The sequence below is a fragment of the Rhagoletis pomonella genome, unplaced genomic scaffold (genome assembly GCF_013731165.1).
Source record: "Rhagoletis pomonella isolate Grant_MI unplaced genomic scaffold, Rhpom_1.0 Rhpom_scaffold_00001, whole genome shotgun sequence".
NCBI classification, from domain to species: Eukaryota; Metazoa; Arthropoda; class Insecta; order Diptera; family Tephritidae; genus Rhagoletis; species Rhagoletis pomonella.
In genome coordinates, this window is record NW_023458555.1 from 35,368,367 (window position 1) to 35,393,105 (window position 24,739).

Here is a 24,739-nt window from a genome sequence, read left to right on the forward strand (position 1 = left end):
AACTGGTTCGCGATAAATCTCTTTTGCATGCAAACAACTGAATTTAACACGGCGAAAGTCCAAAGACGTTTAAACGTTAACACAAATGTTTGCTTTGTTTTACCAAACTATGAAAAAGCATCAGCGAAGTTCAGAATGAAATTGTATTTGAACGAAAAAACCGCTAAACAAATATCCATTTAAAGTAAATAAGCCCCTCGTTGCATTCCTTTTTCAATAAGTGCGAACTAGTTCTAAATTCGCCAGATGAGATCAAGTTCGTTCTGCATTCCAGTTCTAAATTCGTCATCTTAGATAAGTTTTTATTCTTTGGATATTTATCACATTTTCTGTGGCTATTTGGACTTAGTAAATTTTCTTATCACCGAACAGAAAACAATGCATTTCTAATTGTTCTTGCTTCTTGCATTAAAATATATTTTTTTAGAAAAAGTGGACTTCATGCTTAGCTAGCGATATGTAATTTTAAAAAGCAGAATAAAATAGTTTTTTAAAAGTACCACATTTCGCTGCTTTTGAACTCGTGGGGATCTAATTAGTTAACATCGGCCTGGTTCGTTTTTGGCGATAAAGATCTCGCACGCAACTAGAAATTTGGTTCACCAGTTAGAGGCTTCCCTGCTGGGTATGTATACTCGTACATACACAATATGTATATCGCATTCCCCAAATCATATGTTCTTCCTCTTTCTCACTGTGGATTTTGTCGCTTTCTAAAAACATACAAAAAGTAAAAGAAAAAAGTGCCATTAAAATATACATATGTACATACATACATATAGTATAAAAAAATGTTCCAAAACAACCGGCTTATAAACGGGGTTTGATGAAGAAATGAGCATCATGAGCGCATATGAAACATGCTGAAAAAATACGTATGGATTTGTTTGTGTTATCTTTGTTTCTCTGCGTGTGTATGCGTGTGTGTAATAGTATACTTCACGCTTTCGCTGCAAGCTCACTGCTGTTCTTGCATTTTTTATTGAATGAAAAAGCAAATCAGCTGTAGCTGTTGGTGGGAGTGTTTGCGCAATTACGTACGCCACCTCGCCACCTCGCCCCCACCAACCCTACACCGCTTCCATCACTCTGCTCTCCCACATACACACCAATTGCCGCCAAATGAATTGATTATGTTTGCTCTCGCAGCGCTCTAAACGTTTTACTTGTTCACTGGTTTTCATTGCGCAGAAGATTTTCTAATTAGCCCCCCCCTTCCCCTCTACCATTATTTTTAGTGTTGCTCCAAGTCGCTCATCGTCGGCAATTTATGCTCTTTACCTGCGCCAGTGGTACTCAATTCTTTGAAGCTTCACTCTTGTTTGCTCACATGCGCGTATTTGTGGAGCATTTGGGGCGCATTGGCAAATCGACAACCGGTTTCCCCCCTCTCTGTCAATCTCTTTCTCTTTAGCAGCAGCGGTAACACTTGACTTTGCGTCGAAGCGTGCAAACACGTTTTTCTTCAAATATTAGGGGTATTCTCCAAATCTTGCAAAGCCATTGCACGTAGCACGGATTGCATGGATTGCATAACTTGCAAACACACAACAACAAAATACATGAGAAACAACATTTCCTATCGCTGCAAAATATGCAACGTCGAAACCCATGTATATATTTTGCAAAGTAGCATAGCAAAATAAATGCGACCCTGTGCTAGTTGTTTTGTTATTGGAATTGCTGCATATTTCTCTCATTCCTCTCATCTCGCTCACTTCATTTTTTTTTGCTGTTTCTTGTTATTGTAGTTGATACATAATTTCGCTCCTTGCTACCCATGCATGCTACCACTTTGCAATAGGGTGCTCTCATACTCTTCGAAATTTGGAATACTATTTTTGCATTTCGTGCAATCCGTGCATCGTACAAGACTTCGAGAATACCCCTATTGTATTTATTGTGCATTTGCGGTACACTTACGTACGATGTATGGATGTATGTGTGCGCATGCGATATGCTTTTAGTTGTAATCGCCCCCCGATTAATATCACCTCCTTCACCATCACCGCCTAACCAGATTCACCAACCAATTTTAAGTTGTTGTTTATCCTCCCCAGTGTACTCGTTTTTGTTAGTATTGCTTTTTTGGCGCGTCATACCGCTCTAATTTGCTCTTGGCCAGCTATCTCAACTGGTGTGGTTGCTACTGATTTTGTTGGCTACTCTGCTCACTGGCGCTCTTAAATAGGGCGCATTCCAAAACGTCAAAATACAAAGCATCAGTCTCTGTTACTTCGAAGCAGGGTTACCACTGACGATAAAAAATACTTACCATCCACTTGAAAAAAATCTGCCAAATCTAGAAAATATCTACCAATAACTTGTTTTAGTTAATTTAATAAAAACTATTGTTTTGTACTATTTTTTTAGTTATTTCAATACAAATTAAAATTGTCTTCAAAGAACTTTTTGTTTAACTAATGAAATGGTATTTGAGATCATATTAATGGCATCTTTTCGGCTTGGTGATTTTTTTTTTAATATTCATAACGGTTTTCAATTACATAAAAGTTTCTTGTTTTTTTGCGCTTCAAACAAACAAATAAAAATAAAGGATTGAAAAAAATTGTATGCTCTGAATTTTTAGAACAATTTATGGTATGGAGTTTTATTGCTCATGGAATTTTAGTATAACTAACAATGTGCAGCTAAAAATTCCCGTCGATTTTTATTTTACATTTTTACCGCTGGTTTTTTGTTTTTTTTTTCATTTAACATTTTCTATTGATAAAAAATGGCGTTGACTTTTTTCCAACGTCATAGTGTGTAATTATTTAGAGAATCATTTAAAATATCTAGGCAATCCCCAGGTTTACAGTAAAATGAGTTTTGTATGGAGCACGATATGTTCGCCTTTTATCGATATACATTTACATATATGTATGTATGTATCTAAGAAGGGTGTATTAAAGCGTTCAAAAATTAAAGCAATTTTGGATAGAAATTTATAATCAGCCTTATCATGAGTTTCATTTTCCCCAAACCGGTTCACTTTTCACTTTTGTTTCCATGGTTTTACTATGGGCGGATGACAAATTTCCGGGTGAATTTTTTCAGGCGAAACTCATGTTAAGGCAGAATATTAAGATAACTACGAAATTTTTTCCAACAAAAATCTACCAAAATGAGAAAAAATTCACCTTGTTACCAACCCAAATTTTTTCTACCAATTTTGGTAACAATTTACCAAAGTGGCAACCCTGCTTCTAAGCCTCAGTAGATTGTAATGTCAAATGTGCGCAACCACGGTTAGATGCTAGTTTTCAACAAGGTTGCGCAAGTTAGACTTTTTCTTCTAGTGTGGTTTAGAAATAAAAGAGTCGGATGCTTTGTATTTTGACGTTTTGGAATGCACCCATACATTCACAAAGCGCTTTGCTTTTATATTTTTATTTTCACAGCCTACTGCATATACATATGTATTGTTGTTGGCTAACCAGTGTTGTATTCGTGAGATTTACTACAATTAATAAAAATCTATCAAAAATGGGAAAAAGTTGTGGCTGCCAACTGGAGGCGCATTGCAGAAAACGCTTTTGCGCACAAGATGCAAAATATATGTATGTAGTGACAAAAAAGAAAGTGAAATTGTTTTTCTAAGAGCGTCTTGCCCATCTGCATAGCAAAAATGGAAAATCACCTAAGTACAAACATATATACATATGTATGTGTATGTATATTTTTACCCAAAACTCACTTAATCTATGTATGTATTTTTTCCGTGGATGCAGCATCGAAAGCCTTAACCCTCAGTGTGCGATTTTAACCCACTTAGGGCCGGTTGTTCAATGTCTGATTAGCACAAATCGGAGGTAGAAGCTCCGGTTAAGCACAACTACTGCTTTATCGATCACATGTTACATGCATGATGTCGAAATCGTCGATAGTGTAGTGGTAGTGATAACCAGACATTGAACAACCGGCCCTAAACCTCTTACCGTCTGTTTACCGAACCCCTCGGTACCACCGTATTAGTATTCCGTCGGAAGGCGGATTGAGCCTAAGCTCTACATCTGTTATTGTCATTTTCAGTGCGTGGCACAATTTGATGCTGTGGCGCTAAAGAAGTCGTTCCTAAGTGTCGAGTAACGTCGTGCTTTTCATTTATGAATCAAACTATCAAGTAAAATATTTTCCGCAAATGATACCCTCCACCGCTCTCTACCCAAGAAACATCCCTTGAAATAACGTATTTACAATTTCATTCTATATACATATGTATATTCGCCGCTGCTTCTCAAAGCTTCTCAAAAGTTTTCATCACTGATGCTACTGCTCTGCTGGCCAGGTCCCTCCAGGTTCTTCGCTCCCTTTTAGCATATAATTTACTATAGCTTCCGGGGAAAGGGCTTCACTGATAGACGATTGTAGTCTGCGCCTATGTTCGCTAAAGCACGCGGACACAGTAGAAATATGTGCTCCGCGTCGTCATTAACGGCATTTCCACGGTAATCACAGTAAGGGTCACTGTTGTACTTGAATCTATGAAGATATCGACGCCTTGAAACAACCATGACCGCTTAAAAATTCCGAGGTGTAGAAGTCTACTTCACCATGAGACCTCTGGGTTCAGCGTTCAATATTTAGAATGCAGTGATGCGTCCATCGCCCCTTATTCCATCTGCGTTGCCACTCCATTAAACTAGATGGCCTTGCTTGCGTTCGGCGAGGATGGTCTCTTTGAGTTGAAAACAAATAAACAGCCTCCTTGGCCAAGATGTCGATTGGAAGGGAGTAGCCCAGAAATAACCAGCGCTGCTTCGTCCGATACGGTTTTGAACGCGTTGCATACTCGGAGGTGCACACAAACGGGTGATAGCACTAATACCACGACAATATGAACAGTGGAGCAACGTTTTGTACCACACAGGACTTTTTTCTACTTGATATTAGGACTGTAAGAGGAGGCACTTTTTGTGATAGTCATTAGATTTGCACCCATTCTTTCGAATTTCAAAAATGAGAAGTTAAATTAAAGACCTTAGCTTGTAGATGTGCCATTAAGTTTTATTGTTTTTTTTTTTTAATTAAGAACATTTTTTATCGGTATAGGGTGATTTGAAATTTGATGAAATTAAAAACTAGCACTACGCGAGACTTCTCTTCACTCACATACGGCTGCACAGTTTTAGATGATCAGTTATAACTCTTTTTACCTTCCTTTTATTAGCTCGGGATGTAACTATGTAATATTGATGCAGCGATTTCTATTCTCAAGTTACATACCTGATGACAGTACGAATGGCAATTATAATAGGGAGGTTTTAGTTTTTTAAACTATAATTTTATTAACATTTGGAATATTTGCTAAGTTTTTGAAATCAAATTTTGGGCGTTCTTCAATTCTGGCGGGTGTCTGAAACGATGGTAGGACCACCCTAATACACGTGCATATGCATACTAGCTACATATGCATGTGTGTACAGGTGTATCTATGTATGTACAATGAACAGTAAAAAATTACTCCTATTACTGGCAATCCAGTTAAGTAATCATAATAAGTTGCGGTAAATTAATTTTCATTGACAGCGCTAAGTAGGTATAGAGCTGCATACATACTTTTTACACATTACTGATGAGCCCGTCAAGTTTTTCGCGCTTCTTTCTTCATTTTTATAAACAATCAAGTCATTCCTGCATATCTTCGCATAAATACATATGTACATATTTATGTATGTATGTACATTAGGGTGGCTCACTAAAAAAATTGCTTGTTTCCACCTGAGTTACAAAACTTATTACGAGTATTTATATTTTAAGACTTCCTCCAAAATATTTTGGAAAAGTGTTAAGATTTGTGTGAGCTGGACCGATTTGAAAACACATCCAAACCTCTAGTTTTTTATAAATAATTTTTTTTTTCACCGAAAAATCATATTTTATGATGGAGGAGTTAAGCTTAAAAGGTCTGCATAAAAATGTTTTAAAATTTGTATCAAAGGAATGAAATCCAAATCGGTCCAGTCTACTTAAATCTTAATATTTTTCCTAAATAATTTAGTGAAAATCTTAAAATATAGCATTTTATAAGTCCGATGGAAAAACAGTAACGTTTTTTTTTTATGGAGAATGATGCAGCCTAATGTACAGACATATATACAAACATATGTATGTATGTAGGTGCATACGTGCTTATATAGTATGTACAAGCAAGAATACATGTTATTAGCTCGATTTTACTATAACATCCGTTGATTTTCCACGCTGCCACGCTGTTCACCAGGTTACACTTGAATTACTTGCAACTGCTTAGTCTGTAGATAAAAAAAAAAATATGAATAAAAATTGTGCATGCATTCGTGTTTGTGGGCAAATGCTTGTATGTACATACCCTGCAGGAAATGTATCTAACTATAAGCTAGCTTTAAGTTGATTAGGGAGGAGCTATAAGTCACTTATTATCTGTATTTTTTCTTTGATGAAAGCTAACTATATGTATTTCTATGGCGATGGCCGCGAAACAGTCAAGGGTGGTTGCTAAGGATGTTAATCCCGGGAACCCGGACTTTTTAAGGTCTCGAAAATCCCGAGATTATTGGCAAGTAGTTATTTCGGAGATTTTCGGACTTGTAATTTGCACTGATGGCAATAATAGAAACTCCTTTTCTTGACCAGTATTGGCTATATTTCTTTTTTTATTTAATAATTAATATTTTTTATGAATGTCTAGCTCATTGTACATATAACACCGCGCGATAGTAAATTTTAAACACAAATATAGTAAAATTGCGTTTTTAGTTTTTCACTCTGACGTCAGTAATTAAAATGATTTAAAAATTTCAGAGAAAGGTGAAGTATGGGTATAAAATTAATGAGGAAATCCTGTAGAACTTAAACATATTCAAGTTTCTAGTGCAGAAGGGCTGGTAAATATTGAAAATGTCACTTTAAAATTGTATCCTTGAAATTTCGCAATATTTCGAATTTCGTTTTTCTAACTTTGTCAGCTTAAAAATTACCTATTCGCCCTGGGGAATCCAAAAAATTTAAATTCTTTAAATTCTAAAAAAAAAATCCTATTGCATTTGTTACCCATATTTTTATTCTACATTGCATTGAATTTTTTAATAATTTCTTGAATTAATCATATCTCTGAAATTCCAGCAGTAAACGTTTTAGTGTGGGCAACAATAATATTTTTTAAATAAGGCAGATCGGAATATGCGCTCTCTGGGATGACAATACCTGTATTTATTGTACCATGGTTTCAAACCCATTTATTTATTATTTATTTCATGGTAGGAGAGCTTCTCAAACAATATAGAAGCAATTTTTTCGATTGAAATGTAATGAATATCTAAATCCCGGGAGTGTGACAATGCCTTACCGAAAATCCCGAGATCAGGAAAAGCCGAAAAATTAACATCCCTAGTGATTACCTCTGCATTAGATGTAACTAACTTGTTACTAACTACTTTTGGGCATAAAATATCAATAGGAAAAAACAAAACATTTTTATTTATTTTTTGTTTTATTTATTTAATTTATTTATTTTATCACATTTCATATTTGTTTACATATTCTGCTGTAGGTGGTCCCATATTCGAACTCCGTCAGACATAATTTCAAAATGATAAAATGAAATTTCGATCTTCCTTTTATTTGTCCTCAATTCGAAAAAGTATTTACGAAGTGCAGGATATTTAAATAGACAAGCGTTTAAAGAAAAAAAATCTCGAGCTTTACTTCTTCATTACTTGTCCACTTGTTTCAAGTTAGCTTTTTGTAGCTAACTACAAGTTATATATTTTATAGAAATCCTGCAAAAAACTACAGGTTATTTCTTATCAATTGATAAATTTTTTTCTGCAGGGTACAAACATACTCTTGTCTGCATTTGTATGTATGCGTGTTCGCGTGTGCTAATCAAGTTCAACGTTCAACATTGCGATTTCTCATGTTGCTGCTAGTAATAAAATATTATTATCACATTATATTGTTGTTGATTTATTTTCATCACGTTTTTGGTAGGTATGTCTTAAAAAGTTACTTTACTGATTATGCACCCTAGTGAAATGTTTTATTCTTACCTACACCTATTATTTTTCGTTAAGCTTGTTAACGGCTGCGCGCAGTGTTCGATTTTTATGGATGGACTGCTTTTGTTTATACATAGAATTATAAAAATATATGGATATGTACTTTTTATGCACGTAATTGCTTGAAATTACTTTCTGTCTGCACTGTGCCTTGCGTGTTTTCTACCAGGATTTTTATTTTCAAAACTTTTTTTTTTTTTGCTTTAACACTTTTTGCGCCTTCTTCCGTCTGCTCTGCATTCATATTTGCCGCCGCATTTACCGTATTTATTCACTTGTTCCCAAGGGTATATTAACTTAGTGCGCATAACGGTTATCTGTAACAGCTTAAAAGAATTGAGATAGATTTAGAAAATTCTCAGAATGAAAAATAAAAATTGATTAACAGGCCAATTCTGTCAACTGTCTTTCATTTCTCCGACAATATATCTAAAGACAAAAGTCTTTCGTAAGGCAATTGTCAATTAAGGCAACTATATGTTTTCCGCAAGACTGTTTGAAAGATCTGCTAACAAAAGGGTCTTAGCGTTATTCTGTTTGTTTTTTTTTTAGCAAGAAGTTTTCTAAAAATTAAATTAAATAGAGAAAAAATATAAACTTTTCTTTTTGAAGCAATAAAAACTGAAAATTAGAAACAAATTTAATTGAAAAAGGCAAAATATTCAATTAAAAAGAGAAAAAATAAAGTTAACATGCTTTTAAAAACTAAATTAAATTTAAAAAAAGTTCTTTTTATAAACAATAAAATCTAAAAATTTATTAAAACAAATGAAAAAGTAAAATAAGTTTCTAAAAACTAAAGGAAATTAAAAAAAACAATATTTTTAAGTACATTTTTCTTTTTAAAACAATTAAATTAAAAGACGAAAAATTAATTACCGAAAAACACGAAGTAAGATTCTAAAAATCAAATGAAGTTAAAAAGCTATTTTTCTTCTTAAAACAATAAAATCTAAAAATTATAAAAAAGTATCTAATAGTTGAATTTATTGATTATTTAGGAAATGAGGCTGTATCTCTAACAGCCGGTTTCTTTAGCAATTTACATAAATGGAAAATAATGTTTTATTTTCTCTCAATTTCCATATGAAATTCAAAAAATTAAAATAATTTTCACTTAAATTGCATTCGTGAAATTGGCTGTAAGTCTTTTAATATCAGTTATTCTGTTTGCCTTTTAGCAATAAGTTTTCTGAAAATTAAATTAAATAAAGAAAACAGCTATTTTTTAAGCAATAAAATCTAAAAATTACAAATAATTTTTAAGCAAAAAAAAAACAACTCCGACTTCAATTCACATGTACAATTTTAAGATTATGTTAATTTCTGCATCATGATCCAATCATCGGATGTAAACCACATTAGTATGGGACCACCTTTCTATTAAAAACAGAATTATAGAAAGCGGTTAAGCTGGTCCAAAGTTATGCGCTAACATTCATAAAAAAAAGTTCGATGAATTGATAACATTCTCCTTTTTATGAAGTCGGTTAAAAAAGAAAAAAAAAATCTATTAAAAAACAGACAAAATATATAAAAAAAGTTGTTAAAAAGTACTCTAAATTAAAAAAACGAAAGCTCTTTTTAAAACAATGAAATCTAAAAATTAAATAATAAAAAAACAAAAGCAAAAATAAAATAAGTTTCTAAAAATTAAATCCCATTAAAAAAATATATATTTAGCAATAAAATCTTAACATTAATGTAAAAAGAGAAAATAAATTTATTAAAAAATAAAAAACATGAAATAAGATCCTAAAAATAATATTATAATATATAAAAATAAAATAAAATATGATTGATATTGATTTTTATAAACGGTACCTAGTTTTATTCGGAATGAAATTTTGGCAAAAAATTTTGTAAAGTAAAAAAATAATAAAAATTGGTGTAAAGTTCACATTTGTTCCAAAAATTTTCCACATATTTATTTACAATATGCTCACAAAACTTATTAATTATTATTGTTAATATTTTAAACGCAGTTTCGCGAATTTCTCGACCTACCTTAAAAAGCTCATGATCAAAGATCGTTTTTAATATTTGCTCATTTCATCATTTATCCCAAAATCCTGTATGCTTCGAGCTACATTTTGCAAATCTTTATATTTTTCTTACCAGTGTTAAATCATTCAACCATTTAGAAAAGTTAAACTGTGTGTGTTCCGATTATTTTTGCAAAATGTATGCGCGAGCAACCGTCTAAAAACCAAAAAAAAACAAAAAATAAATAAATAAAAAATATTTAATGCATTTTATCGCCTCACTCTTCTTGATTATTTTAATCTTAAAAAAATCAAATAGAAGCACATCAGCTAGCCAGCCAGCCAATATTAAAAAGAGTAGACATGAAACCATAAACCATACACGTAATATAATACACACTGCGGCTACTGCTTTAACAACAACAACATATTTTTTACTCCTTTTTAATGAGCTTTACTTTTTACCAGATTTTACTTTACTTATTTTTATTTATTTTTCCTCTTTTTTGCCGAAATTCGGGGTTAAGTTGTTCGCTCAAGTGTTGTGTGATGGCCACACATCTCTGGAATGCGACTTTACTAAATTACACATGTCGCTTAATAATACATAAATAAGGTCATAAATATGTATGTACATCCATGTAGTATGCGTGCCGTTGTTGCTGCTGCTGATCGCAGCTCTACGAAATCCCAAATCTCTGATGCACTCCTCGTACCGGTAGTGTAAACATTTCAATTTTGCTTTCATATCGGATTTCGGCATGTTTTCGCCTAATATTTCATTCATGCGAAAACAGATGCCATTGGTGCCGTTCTCCATTCCTTTCTACACAGCCCAGCAACAATGTATGCTGAGGAGTTGGTTTTGTTCTTTCTTTCTTCAATGGCTTGCTGGCATAATCTCGTGTGTTGCTCTCGTTCACAGCCATTGCTCCGAAATAAGCAATTGGAGTAGAGTGGAATGGAGTTTGCCCATTGAAGCCTTTTTTTTTTGCCGCCGATTGGCTGCCAAAAATGATTGGGTTTCTGTAGCATCAGCAAATTTTTATTATCCCCCACTGTTCCTGTTTGACTGGCACTTTGTAGTACTATCGGCTATCTACTTTTCCGTTAAATTGGATTGGATATCAGCTGTGCTGTTTTGCGCTCTTGCTGGGTTTTTTTTTATATTCACCAAATTTTAACAAAGCCCCTTCATTACTTCCAAGTAGTTACCTTGTGAAGACATATCAAATCAGTTCGCAAAACAGGCAGTTAGGTTTAAAATTCCAAAATGCTTTGGCAATTAGGTGCGTTCCTTCTCCGTACATTTACAGATATGTATGTACATACACGAATTTCATAATGATTTAAAAAAAAATGTTAGTTGAAATGTCTCACCCGTCACCGTGGAATGAGCCGCACACAGTTTTGTAGCTCGTTCGATTCTAGTATAATAAAGTTTCAAATAGCTAAAAATTACCGTTGATTTTTTAAAAATTTTTTGTAGCATTTGCTTTCATATAACGAATAAACACAATTTATTTTATAAGGAAGAAAACCGCCCTTCGTCAAAAAAAAAATCCAAAACCAAAAATTTTTAAGTACTTGAAATTTGTACCTTTCTATACTAAAATTAAATGGGCTAACAAACTCAAACTTTTTCTATAAAATCTAATTAAAAACTCGAAATGTTTACGAAAGTTTGTTGAATTTATTTAAAATATTGCACAAAGTTTGAAACTTGGATTTAAACGATTTTTGTTAAAGAACTAATTATATTTTTATAGAAATAATTCAAATTAAATAACAAAAAAAAAATATTTACGAAAATTAGTCAAAATTTGGTGCGACTAAATTTTATTCTACCGCTGTATGTGTACATATTGTATGTATGTAAATATTATATGTATACTTTTTATTCTTTGTTTGTTTACTTTGGTTTATGAATATATATTTAGTACAGCAATATATCTAATATATATAAATTGTTTATTATTTTTTTTTATAAGAAGGTATCTATGGGTGGGGAATTTTACGAAATCGGGAATTTCATTGTCGAAATCGGGGAATTCTCAAAAATGAGTTGGCTACCCTGATGCCCATTTTACATTTACTGAGTCGAAGGCTTCTAAAAAAAAAAGTCAGTTTTATGATTTTATAATTCATTATTTATTTGTAAATGCCTGCGGTTGAATTGCTTATCAAAAAGCTGTAGAAAAATGTATCAGCTGTCATGCAGTGCTTACTCTCTGGAAAGCTACATGTGTATGTATGTAAATATGTTTATATGCTATATATGAATGTTTGTATGTAGTTATGTATATACATAGTTCATGATTTATAGCATCTGTAAAATATTTTACATTTTTCCGAGATTATTCTTTTAGATTAGCGCTGTAACCGCCTAGGAGATTTTGGCCGAGTTCAACAAAGCCAAGTGATGCCAAGTCCTTCTCCACTTGGTCTTTACATCGCAGTGGGAGCTTCCGTTTTCCTCTGCTACCACCAGCGGGTTCCGAGTTGAATACTTTCAGAGGTGGAGCGCCAGTGTCCTTTCGAACGACATGGGCAGGCCAGCGGAGCCGCTGACTTTTTAATTAGCTGCATTATGTCCATGTCGTTGTAAAGCTCATACAGCTCATCGTTCTATCGTCTGCGGTACTCGCCGTCGCCAACGCGTAAAGGCCCGTAAATTTTCCGCAAAATCTTTCTCTCGAATACTCCAAGACCCGCCTCATCGGATATTGTCATTGTCCATGCGTCTGCGCCATATACCAGCACCGTCAGATTGAGTACTTGTACGTCAATACCGAAAAATTATGCGAAGTAAGTGACTTATGTACGTACGCCACAATGTAGGTGTTGCGTTTACAAACAAAAGTCAACTGTTCTTGATAGCCGCCTAGTTGCGGTTTACACAAGTCAATTTTGCAGAGCCATTCAAACTTTTTTAGTAATATATTCACACTTCTGTCATTGTCCTCGTCACTGTGCTTGACTTTTCGAAGAGAGTTTATTGTCTGAACGCCTACTTTACTCAAACAATGTGACAACTAATACATATTCTCAATTGTCTTGTCTTGTGTAGACGCAAGGTACAACTGTCAGCAGTGCCGGACTTACGTGCGTCATAGGTCGAGAGTTGGCCAACGTTCGTCGGGTCCGTTGACGCTCTCTATGCATACACACACAGTGTACTCAACTGTCAGTTTCATCCCTGACCGGAACGTACGCAAAGTACCCATTCTGACGGGGCCATTATAGAGTGTGGTTTTTGTCGTCCAGAGAGGACTTTACTCCTTAATTGCCTGCTCAGTCCAAAGTAGCACTTGTTGGCAAGAGTGATTCTGCGTTGTATGGCTGCCAACAGTGACGTGGGTGCCAAGGCACCAATGTGCTGACTGTTTGTTTGATGACAGGAGATACTTCGTCTAGTCATCGGCTTACGCCAGTAGTTGCACACGCTTGTAAAAAATTTTTCCTGAGCGGTTCAGTTCTGCAGCTATTATTATCTTCTCCAAAATCAGAATAAAAAAAAACACATGAAAGGGAGTCGCCCTGTCTGAAACGCCCTTTGGTAGCAAACGGCTCGAAGAGGTATTTTCCAATTCTGACAGAGCTCGTGGTATTGCTGAACATAATTTTACACAGCCGTATCAGTTTCGCGGGGATTCCAAATTGAGACATCGCTGCGTATAGGGAACTCCTTTTAGTGCTAACGAAAGCGGATTTTAATCGTGGAGAATGTCTATCCTTTTTTCGCGGGTCTTTTCCAAGATTTGGCGTGTTGTGATTACCTGGTCTATGGTTGATTTTCCAGGTCTAAAGCCACACTGATAAGGCCCAATCAGTTCGTTAACGTTTGGCTTCAGTCCTTCACACAATACACTCGATAATACCTTGTAACCTATGTTTAGAAGGCTGATCCCGCGGGGGTTGACGCGAATGGCGTGGTCGTCTTTCTTGTGGATTAGGCAGAGCACACTTAAATTCCAGTCGTCGGGCATGCGGTCATCTGCCCATTTTTTGCATAAGAGTTGAACTCGTCGCCGCCGTACTTGAATAGCTCAGCGGGCAGGCTGTCAGCTCCAGCATCTTTGTTGTTTTTCAGCCGCGTTATTGCTATTCGTACCTCGTCATGGTCGGGCGGTGGAACATCGACTCCGTCATCATCGACTCGGGGCTCGGGTTCTTCTTTTACACAACTTTCCGTGCTGCTACCAATCAGTAGGTTGGAAAAATGTTCCCTTCATAATTTAAGTACGTTCTGAACATCGGTAACTAGGTCGATATTGTTGTTCTTACAGGAGTACGCCCTGGTCTTGAAACCTTCTGTAAGTCGCTTAACCCTCTGGTAAAATTTTCGGGCATTCTTCCTGTCGGCCAGCATTTCAAGCTCTTCGCCTCTCTCTTCTTATTGCGGCAAATACGTCTCGCTTCCCTCTTCACCTCCCTATAACGGTCCCATATGGCTTGCGTTGCGTCCGATCGCGGCGTGGCCGTGTGGGCGGCATCTTTTTTCTCTGCACCTTTTTGACACTTAGCAGAACGGATTAGCCCAGTGCAAAATACCAGTTTTTCAGGATATCTACATGAATGCAAATACATTTTTTTAATTATAAAGTCAGAAATGAGAAATAATGCAAACTTGTTGCACAACGATTTTGCTCGAAAAATCGTATTATCTGACGGAGCTTATTTCCATATCGGCGGCTGTTTGAGAGAAAGATTTTGCGGAAGACTTACGGTCCTTTACGCTTTGGCGACGGCGAGTACCGCAGACGATGGAACGATGAGCTGTATGAGCTTTACAACGATATGGACATAATGCAGCAAATTAAAAAGTCAGCGGCTCCGCTGGCCTGCCCATGTCGTTCGAAAGGACACTGGTTCTCCACCTCTGAAAGTATTCAACTCGGAACCCGCTGGTGGTAGCAGAGGAAGAGGGAGGCCCCCACTGCGATGGAAAGATCAGGTGGAGAAGGACTTGGCTTCACTTGGCGTCAGTTGGACAGAGGAGAAACGACTGGCGTGCTTTTTTGAACTCGGCCAAAATCGTTTAGGCGGTTACAGCGCCAAAAAAGAAGAAGAAGAGGCTATGTTAAGCTGCTGCATCTAAGGGGCGGAAAACTGGCACGAGATCGCGAAGAAGCCATTACATCCTCAGAGAGTGACAGTTTGGAGCGGTGGCGTCATTGGCACATTTTTCTTTGAAATTGCTGCTGTAAACGCCATTTCGGTCGCCGGTGAGCACTACAGAGGCATGATAAACGCTTTTTTTTATGGCCGGAGATTGAAGACTTGGACTTCGACGATCTTTGGTTTCGGCAGGATGGCGCGCAGCCCATGCCACGTTCGATTTTTAGCGCGCCAAATTCGGTAATCGTGTTTCAGCCGGCTCCGCGATGTCAATTGGCCTTTTTTTTATGGGGTACCGGGAGAGGCCGATGTTATGCGAAAAATCTATTGACGGACGATTCAGGCACTTAAGGCGAATATCAAGCCGCATTCGTGAAATACGGGCCAAAAACCGTCACCAAGGTCCTGATAAACTGGGTTTTCTCTCGCGTGAGTAGCATATTTGGAGGTGTCCCTTAAAGTTATCTGCAGCTCTGGCCAGCATATCTTGGGGAATTCTTTGCGATTTCCCTTCTGTTCTTGCAGGGTTCGAGGGTGATGTTTAAAACCCCCATGAAAAAACACGCGTAAGGAGTTAAATCAGAAAAGGGAGGGGCTTTTCGCTGTATTTTGTGTAAACTCACTCCATATCTCACCTGGCCATGGTATGCTGACTACTGAAAAACCTATAGCTAATGCCATCTATCGGGCCGACCGATTTAAAAAAAGGGGGAGGTTATCAATTCGCCGGAATATTTTGTTGCTATGCATGTACCTTAAAGGGGGTACCATGCCATACTAATTTGGTTTAGTTCCGATCATTGAATCATACAGAATCTAACTAACGGCAGTCCTAAATTTTGAAGCCAGTTGTTTTTTTTTTCGTAAAAATTGCGTATTTATTTAAATTTTTTATTTTACTTAACACTTTATTTTTTTGATTTGTGAATTCGAAATTCAAACACTTCCTTTCAATAAAAGTGAATTAAAGAGCGTGTTGAAACTTTGCCTAAGATGAAACTAAAGCAGCCATTTAACATTCCTCACATTTGCTTGGCCACTTACCTAGACATACCAAAATAATACATACATAATGTACATACATATGTATATTAGGGTTTGTAGGTTTTTGTCAGAATAAAAAATAAAATTTAGAACTGCTTCAAAACCCAGTATTTTATTTGAGGAAAAAACATTTTAGGTAGAAATGGTATAGACTTCTTGAAAATTAATATTTTTTGATGGGAAAAACCTGTCTCTCTTTGAGAGAAATTTTTTAATTAACCATTTCTTAATATCAACTACTTTTTTATAGGTCTCCCGAAAACCCCAAAAAATGCTGTGTGGTACCCCATAAAAAATCGGTAGTATTAAAAAATTTTAACATAAGAAACTCATTTAACAAAAAAAAAAAAACTCGCAGGGGTAAGAGCTTAATTTTTTAACCTTTTTTTCGGGCCACCCTAATGCGTATACACATGGTGTTTGTTCTACATACTCTGATTTTTGGTATTTTTTTACGCTCTTCCTGTCGCACACACCATTCAATATCTATTTTTTTATTTAAATTTTTTCTTTTCGTTAGTGGCGCTATTGCATTCGTCTTTGTTTTTGTTTTGTTCAATTCAGAATTGTTCTGCCTCTTCAATTCCAACATTTTTTAAGCTAAGGCAAAAACACATAGTGCTGACTATTGGTTATTCTTGTTTTTCCTTTTTGCCCCCAATTCCTACGACTACCGCATTTTTTCTTCCTACTCTTATTTGTTTGCTGAAATGTCAATAAACTCTAATTGTACAAAAATATGCTAATAGTATTGTAGTTTTTAGGGGGGAACATTCGTACATACATTCGTATATGGAACGGTCTGCTAAGGAAAAAAGCGCAAAAAAAAACGATCAACTAGCGCTTTATCGAAAGTAACGTTATTTTCAAAGCCAAATCGAAATGGCAAATACGCATACGTGTACATACGTATGTACGTATATATGTACATAACTACTCGAACGTTTATGTCGGAAGGTTTCATTGGCCGTAGTACACATAGTAGGGCGGCAGCTGCATAAATTAAGAAGTGAATTTAAACAAATAAATTAAAAATAAAAAAAAATAAATAAGTAACTAAATAAAATTGGGTAAGTTTTAAGTTGTGCAAAAAGATTTACACTTACGAACAAATATTTGTCAAATTAGAACGTATGTGTCGCCCGCGGGTAAGTGCTTTTTATGTTGTACTCCTCTATGTTGAAGTGGTGTGCTTGTTGTTGTAATGAAATTCTTGCCTAATAGTTAAATTTACTTGCTTTGTGAAACTTTCAATAAGGTTTAATAAAATTTGTATGATAAAAAAAAATAGTTGAATAGTGGCACATGCACCGGTGGAAGAATTAATCGAAACTTTTTATTTTACAAGTTTTGGCTAATGTTAAATATTTTTTTTTTATAAAAGTTAAGCGAATCAATTCCGCCAATTTTGCGCTAAAATCCCTAAAAATTTCAAACATTTTATTCGGAATTTTTGAAAACAATTTAGGTGTGCACTTTTATAGCCAGTTTCATGAGAGCCGTTTGAAAAGTGAAAAATTATTACTTTTTTTCGTGAATTCCATATGGAAACTGTCACAAAAAAAAAATAATTTTTTACTTGAAATTTCTTTCGTGAAACCGGCAGTAAGTGGAAGTTTCAAGACTTTGGAAAATTGCTTTGATTTTAATTTGATGAATTCTTTAGCTGTCGAAAATTTTCTAAAAAATCTGAATAAAAAGTTTGCAAGTTTTGATGGATTTTTTTTCAGTTTAATTAATTTTTGTGAACTTTGTGAAGTCTGATGAGGAGATGTGGTGTTCTCTGAATAGCAGCTATAACTTCTACCGCTTAGACTATTTTTTCTAAAAGTCAAAAATCTTGTAACAAAGCTTAATAACACTATTGAATGTAATAAAGATAAACATAACAGTGTTTTTTTCATGAACGATGAGTATAATGATTCAGATTTTATCCCTACTGAAATATATAATATATGTATGTATATCCTGAAGAGGAGCAATGGATCTCGGTTTGAATTCGGAAAATTTATGCAAACGATTTAAATGCAAATTTTTTTTTGCTGTTAAAGTGTCAACTACTCTTTCCTCGATTATTACCCTAAGGATTAATAATGTTTTCTTCAATCCCTATAAATATAAATATTTTTTAACTAAAATCAAAGCCAACAAAATACCAAATCTTTTTCGTTTTTATTTTTTTACGTTAACCGGAAAGGATGCCATGAGGCATTACTTTTTCTCATCTGTTCTTACCCAAAAAAAAAAATTCGCAAAATTTTTCCAATTTTATAATTTTGTCGGATTGATTCAATTATTGCATCGCTGCTACTATCACTGAAGAACAAATGCATATGTGTAGAAAACTTTAGTCCTTGCCACATTAAAACTCAAAAGAGTCACAACTCAAAATTTGGCATTTTTGAGAATATGCGCTAAAAAGGTACGCAGAGCTTTTATTTACCTTTCAGCAAAAGCTGAAGCAAATTTTTGTTATAATTTGTTAAAAAGAAACCTAAGGTAAAGTCGCCGTTGCCCATATGATTATCATGTGCTGAGAAATAGTTTTTTCGCATTTTCTGACCGACGTATTATTTTGAGTTGTGACTCTTTTACGGTATGCAATCTGTCTTTCTGGCTTATTTAGTCCAAATAACAAACCGAATTTCACTGGAATCGAATAACATTTACCATATAAGCCAGACCTCTCCACTAATTCGTGACATTGATTCAGTTGCTAAATTCATTGGTGCTGGTGCTGTAACAGTCGGTGTCGCCGACTCCGGTTAGTATTGGAAGATTATAAAAATATTTCTTAACATCAAAAGCAAAAGAAAGTTTGTAGTGGAAAAATGCAGTAAATTCTGTCGAATATTTCTATTTTTATCAGTCAGTTGCAATCTAGCATCTGGGGCTCACATACGAGTATTTTCTATCATTGCCTTTCACATTTCTTTCTGGAAATGCTGCTTGTGTCTTGATAGAATGTAGATTACTCTAATATCGCCTCGGGAAGGTCTGAGAGTTGGTCAAAGTTCAAATCAAACATGCTGTGGTGCGTGTGAACTTAAACCGATTTATTTTCTAGCAGGAAACTTGTATAATTAAGAGGCAAAGGGACAAGAAATTCTGAATGCTAGACAAGCTTTCGGGCTAGTCTAGTATTCATTGAAATCCTTTGTGACCAGCAATTTTAGTGCGATGTGCTTGCTGCATTCTATGTAGAACTCAATTCAGACTAATCTGTGACTGATTGTCAATAAATAAAACTATAGAAATTCTGCTTTTCATCAACTTTCTTTCGCTTTTAGTTGCCCATTTATTTATATTGGGGCGTACATTGTTTTATTTCTTTTGCGAAAACTTCCAATACAAACAGGTGCTGGTATGGGCACAGTGTTCGATTCCCTCATCATCGGTTATGCCAGAAATCCATCGTTGAAACAACAAACCACAAGAGCGACGACTATGTCACGGTTGTTAATTAATGCGATTTAGCATGTCCATAAAAATTCATTTGCTTCATTTGCATTTGGACTTCTTCCCACATAATTTGGGCCAGTTCAGTGATGAACAAGGCGAACACTTTCACCAAGAAATAGCTACAATCCGATTTCTTTTTTCATTCCGATCGTTTATGATCAGAAAAATGCTGGTCAGTTCAACGAGAAACTGATGATTTTGAGTTAGAAAAAAACGGGAAAGAAAACATTTTTGAGTAGTATAGTTAAAAATAATATTTTTGCAAAAATTTTGTTTTCATAAAAGTTTTAATAATTCAGTAAACTTTCATCCGATTTTTGAAAATAAACACTAGTTTTTTTTTGTTATTAAATTTGGTTTTACAATCTATTTGGGACTAGTATGGTTTTCTTATAAAATAGTAACATATGTATATAGTTTCATATATTTCAACATATTTCGAAATTAGAACTTTTTATGCGGCGCAGTGATTTAAAAAATTAAACGTTTTTTTTCACTGGTAACCAGTTTCGAAAAATTTTGAGAAAGGCAGAGTGGTCACGTCACGCCCATTTGAACTCTATATTTGGAGGTATTTTCAACTCGGCCCAGCTTACGTAAATCTTAATATATTTTCGAATTATTTTGGCACAAGTCTTAAAATATAATAAATTTTATAATACCGATGGGAAAACATTACCGATTTTTTATTTTTTTTTTGTATGGAGAGTAATGCACTCTAATGTACATAATATGCCCACCAGTGTTTGTGCAAATTTAGGAAGATACTTTATTTTTTCGTTCATTTTGCGAGATGCTACCAATTTTGATAAATTAGAAAGAAAAAAAATTATATACATATCGCACACCGTATTAAAAAGAGACACAACTCAAAATATCACTTTCGTCAGAAAATGCGATAAACTATTTCTTAGCACAAGGGCAAGAAAGACTTTGTCTTAGGTTTTTTTCAACAAATTATAACAAAAAATTTTAGTGCATAATTTCAAAAATATCAAATTTTGAGTTGTGTCACTTTTGAAGATCGTGTACGATATGTACTTATGCAGTGACAGCTTTTAAAATTTGATCAAAAATATTAAACGTTTTGGGGTCAAATAAGCTTAATGAAAAATACTCTAAACGAACTATGTATAATGAGTTGACTGCATTCATTTTTAATTTACTTTGCTTGCCTCATACATAGGCAAACTGTTGAGAATATACCGGGGCGTATTCATAGTCAAAATAAAACGCCACTGAAGGTAGTTTCATCTTTTTGACATAATTTCCAACGAGTTTAACGTGGAATGTAACACATAATTTGATAATCAACACAAATGATCGACAGTTAATAGTTTTAAGTACATATATACATATGTATATTTGTATTCAAGTTTCTACCAGTATATCTAAGATATTTTTGTTCACTGTACATACATACATATGTATGTGTATAAATGTGCATTACATGATTTTTTGGTTATTGACAATAATAAAAAGCAAAGATGTGAAACCAAATAGCATTTTTTTTTTTAAGGTTTTTTCTAACTTGATACTTTGATACTTAAAAAAAATTAGTGATACAATTGATCCATTTATTGCTTTTTTACGACACATTTTTTCATGATGTCGCCGCGGCACACTGATGCTCACAGCTGTTAACTGTTAAATGTCTAATGAGCATTACGATTTCGTAATCGCAGGTGAATTTTTTCGCAACCGAAACTAAAGACATAACATGTGGCGATTTATTAAGTAATCAACGGCTTTTTGTATTTATTTAACTGAAAAATAATGAACGTTGACCTACAAATATCTGCGAAAGGGGTCTTAACAAATAAATTGCAAAACTATTTAAATTGCCTCGACATAATAAAAAAAAAAATTAATTATATATTTATAGAAATACACTCTGCATACTAATAGAGTATAGACAACGATATTCGCGTTAATGTAGCAGTAGTACATACATACGTACATAAACAAGACATCAAGCTGTTATCGTAACCAATATAAGTACATTTGTGTATATATATGTATATGTATGTATGTAATCTTAAGCTAAGTAATGTACAACAAACACAAAATCTAAAGAAATATACAAAAAAGAAAACTACAGTTCATTTTAACGCGATTATTATTTAAATGCCATAAAGCAATTAACATGGGAACAAGCATTCTTTTTATTTTACGATTGCCGTTGAAATACTCGTTTTCATGGCTCGTTTTTTTGTTTTTTTAGTTATTTATTGTTTTTTTTTTTTTTTTTCTTAGTTTGAGCTCATGAACTGTTTTCCCCCGCTGCTATTATTTTATTGCTTATACATATACATATTTATTTTAAGTTCCTTTTGAAGTCATTTTATTTTGCCGTTTCATTTGCATGGCGAAATTTGCAACAATCCAATATTTATGAGTGTGAAAGCGCAAAAAAAAACACATACATATGCTAACGAAAAAAGCTTAATAAAAATAAATAGAAATAATTGAATAGTGTGAATGTGGACTCACTTTGACCAGCAGCAGACAGACGCAGCAACGGCAATCTAACAATGAGAATTCCCACTTAAGCTCTGTGCACCGCTCATACATAACGACGTACATATGTACATATTAGCAAGGAGAAACAAGTGGCAGGGGAGGAAAAGAAAACAATAAGAACATAACTAGGTATGTATGTATGTAGTTGTGAAGTCAGCGACTAGAAGTCCCGCATCGGCTTTAAAATATGTAGTACTACTCCACTTTAACGTGAATAAGAGGTCAGCCAACTCAGACAGGCAGTTAACTATTGTATGTAGTTGGTTGTAAGACGTTGGGGAATGAGTAATATATGAGTGGCATAAACATATATGTATACATATGTAAGTCCGTATATGTACATATTGGCGAGTCAGCAAGCCAATGGCGAAGTCGAAGGTGGAGGAAGACACTCAAATGTTGCTAAGTATCGTTCGCATGTTAATTAGCAGGAAGGAAAGTATGAATTTTAGTGTAGGCTATGCCCTTTTCATATCTACAACAATGGAGCAAGCATAAATTGTAAGCTTGAAAAAAAAAAGAAAACAAACATTAAAATTTATGTGACTTGCTAAACGAGAAGCAAGCAACATTTGTTATATACACTAGGCGACAAATGTAAGTGTACATCTTGTTCTAATATAATATTTACCCTTATTTTCTCATGAAAAATTGTTTGCATCAATTATTTATTAAAATATAGTTAATTCTATTATATAAACCATACAAATCAAAAATTCATACTTTATATAAAGTTCACGAAAATTCAAAAAAATCTTATCAAAATTTTCAATTTTTTATACAGAATTTGTAGAAAATTTTCGAGTATTCAATTTTAGTCTAGGGAAGTGCAAGTTTCAAACGGCTAAAAAATCCCGTTGATTTTTGAAAAGTTTTTTTTGGTTACGGATTTTTGCACTTTTTATCATATGAGCATAAATTTCTTATGAAATCATATACGGTAGACCGTTAGCAACAAGATTTCAAGAATTCAACGCCAGCTTTTGTAAATTGCACTTGTTGTATAAAAAAAAAAACGCAAAAACTGTCTCAAAAAATATCTCAAAAATCAACGCAATATTTTAACAGGTTGAAACTTGATGTGCTGCAAAACTGCATACTTGAAAATTTTCTAGAAATTCTGAATAAAAAGTTGAAAATTTTTTTAATTTTTATGAACTTTATATAAAATGTGAAACTTTGATTTATACGGTTTATGTAATAGAAGAGTGAACTATATTTTCATAAATAATTAATGCAAAAAAAATTTCATAAAAATAATTGTGAATATTATATTAGAACAAGGTGTACACTTTCATATGTCGCCTAGTGTACATACATACAAACATATTTGTAGAGAACCAGTTAGACGATTGCAGCGAATTCGCTTTTTAGACGAACTTTATTGTAAGATTAGAAGAAATCTCGGTTGAAATGAAGTAGCTCATTTGGTGTTCTTCTTCTTCTTGTTTGGCGCTATAACCGCAAATAAGGCACGCCAGTCGTTTCTTTTCTGTGCCAACTGACGTTAATTTCATTTTTTAGGTTAATACTTTAAGTTAAGGCTATTTAATTGAGCAAAATGTTTGTCGAAAGTTAAACTGTCCCATCGTCGACCAATAGAGGGTGGGGACTACACAGATTTTCAGACCGTAGCGGGAAATCCATTTTATGGTAAAAAGTAAAAAAAAAAAATGTAGTAAACTAATAGCAAATTTGAAGTTCAAATGTAGCGTTGAACCAGAAAATTTCTGAAAAATCGCAAAAAACCCGTAGGATCTTGAAAAGTATTAATACCAATTCCCGAAAATTTCCTAAGGAAAAAATTTAAAAAGAAGTATAAAGTTAAAATAATGAAGGCCAAATTTTTACATGTGAGTCTTGCCGTGGCAAATCGACCATTTTTTATGTGGACGAATTTTGGTCAGAACTTTTCTTTATCATATAACGAAATTTTACAAACTCTAAATGAAAATTAATTCTATATTAAATAAAAACTGTTCAACGTAATTTCATTTGGGGTTTGCAAAAAAAAATAATAATTGCTTCAAAGCTCAAAAATTCATATCCTAAATGAACACGTTGAAAAGTTGAGTCTTTTAAAATCAGTTGGAGGTAGTGTATATAAATATTTTTTAATTTAATTTCCAAATTTTTTTACTAATTTCTACATATAAATTTTTTTTTTTTTATTTCGAAATTCTGTAATTTTCAAATTTTTTATTATTTTTGTATGTTTTTTCTTTACACCACTTTTAGAACGAGACCAGAACCGTTTTTATGACTATAATAATTTTTTGAGATATTCTAAAATAAACTTGTAAAATCCCGGAAGTTGTGAAATTTCTAAATTTGCATAACTTTCGAAAAAAAATTTAATTTCTTTCCTTTGGCAGATATGATAAAAGGAAAATTCTGACGAAAATTCATCCATTGGCCGATTTGAAATGCATTGGTCCAGGTTAAACCTTGTAAAAACTTGACCACAGTTCTGACTGCAAATTTTCCGAATTACGAATCAATAATTTTTCTACGACAAATGGGACTGGTCATTTCTCAAGATTCAAAAGATGTTTCATTGAA

The 24,739-nt window shown here is 34.0% G+C and overlaps 2 protein-coding genes across 7 annotated transcripts in view; both read left to right on the forward strand.

Moving 5' to 3' along the window:
• LOC118743508 (transcription factor E2f1) overlaps positions 1-24,739 on the forward strand; it is a 279,469-nt gene that overhangs the window by 228,672 nt on the left and 26,058 nt on the right. The gene's annotated exons all lie outside the window — the stretch shown is intronic.
• Positions 18,713-20,029, forward strand: LOC118743572 (ATP synthase F(0) complex subunit C2, mitochondrial). Its single transcript, XM_036476340.1, has 2 exons — positions 18,713-18,956; positions 19,551-20,029. Exons 1-2 carry the CDS (start codon positions 18,791-18,793, stop codon positions 19,667-19,669), a joined length of 285 nt encoding a protein of 94 aa, XP_036332233.1. The 5' UTR covers positions 18,713-18,790; the 3' UTR covers positions 19,670-20,029.

What these genes read in the sequence shown, in the direction of transcription:
- LOC118743572 (XM_036476340.1), top strand. Translation starts at nt 18,791, where the DNA reads ATGCAATCTGTCTTTCTGGCTTATTTAGTCCAAATAACAAACCGAATT. An exon ending in AGTCGGTGTCGCCGACTCCG is followed by an intron (nt 18,957 to 19,550) that starts GTTAGTATTGGA and finishes CAATACAAACAG; the next exon opens with GTGCTGGTATGGGCACAGTG.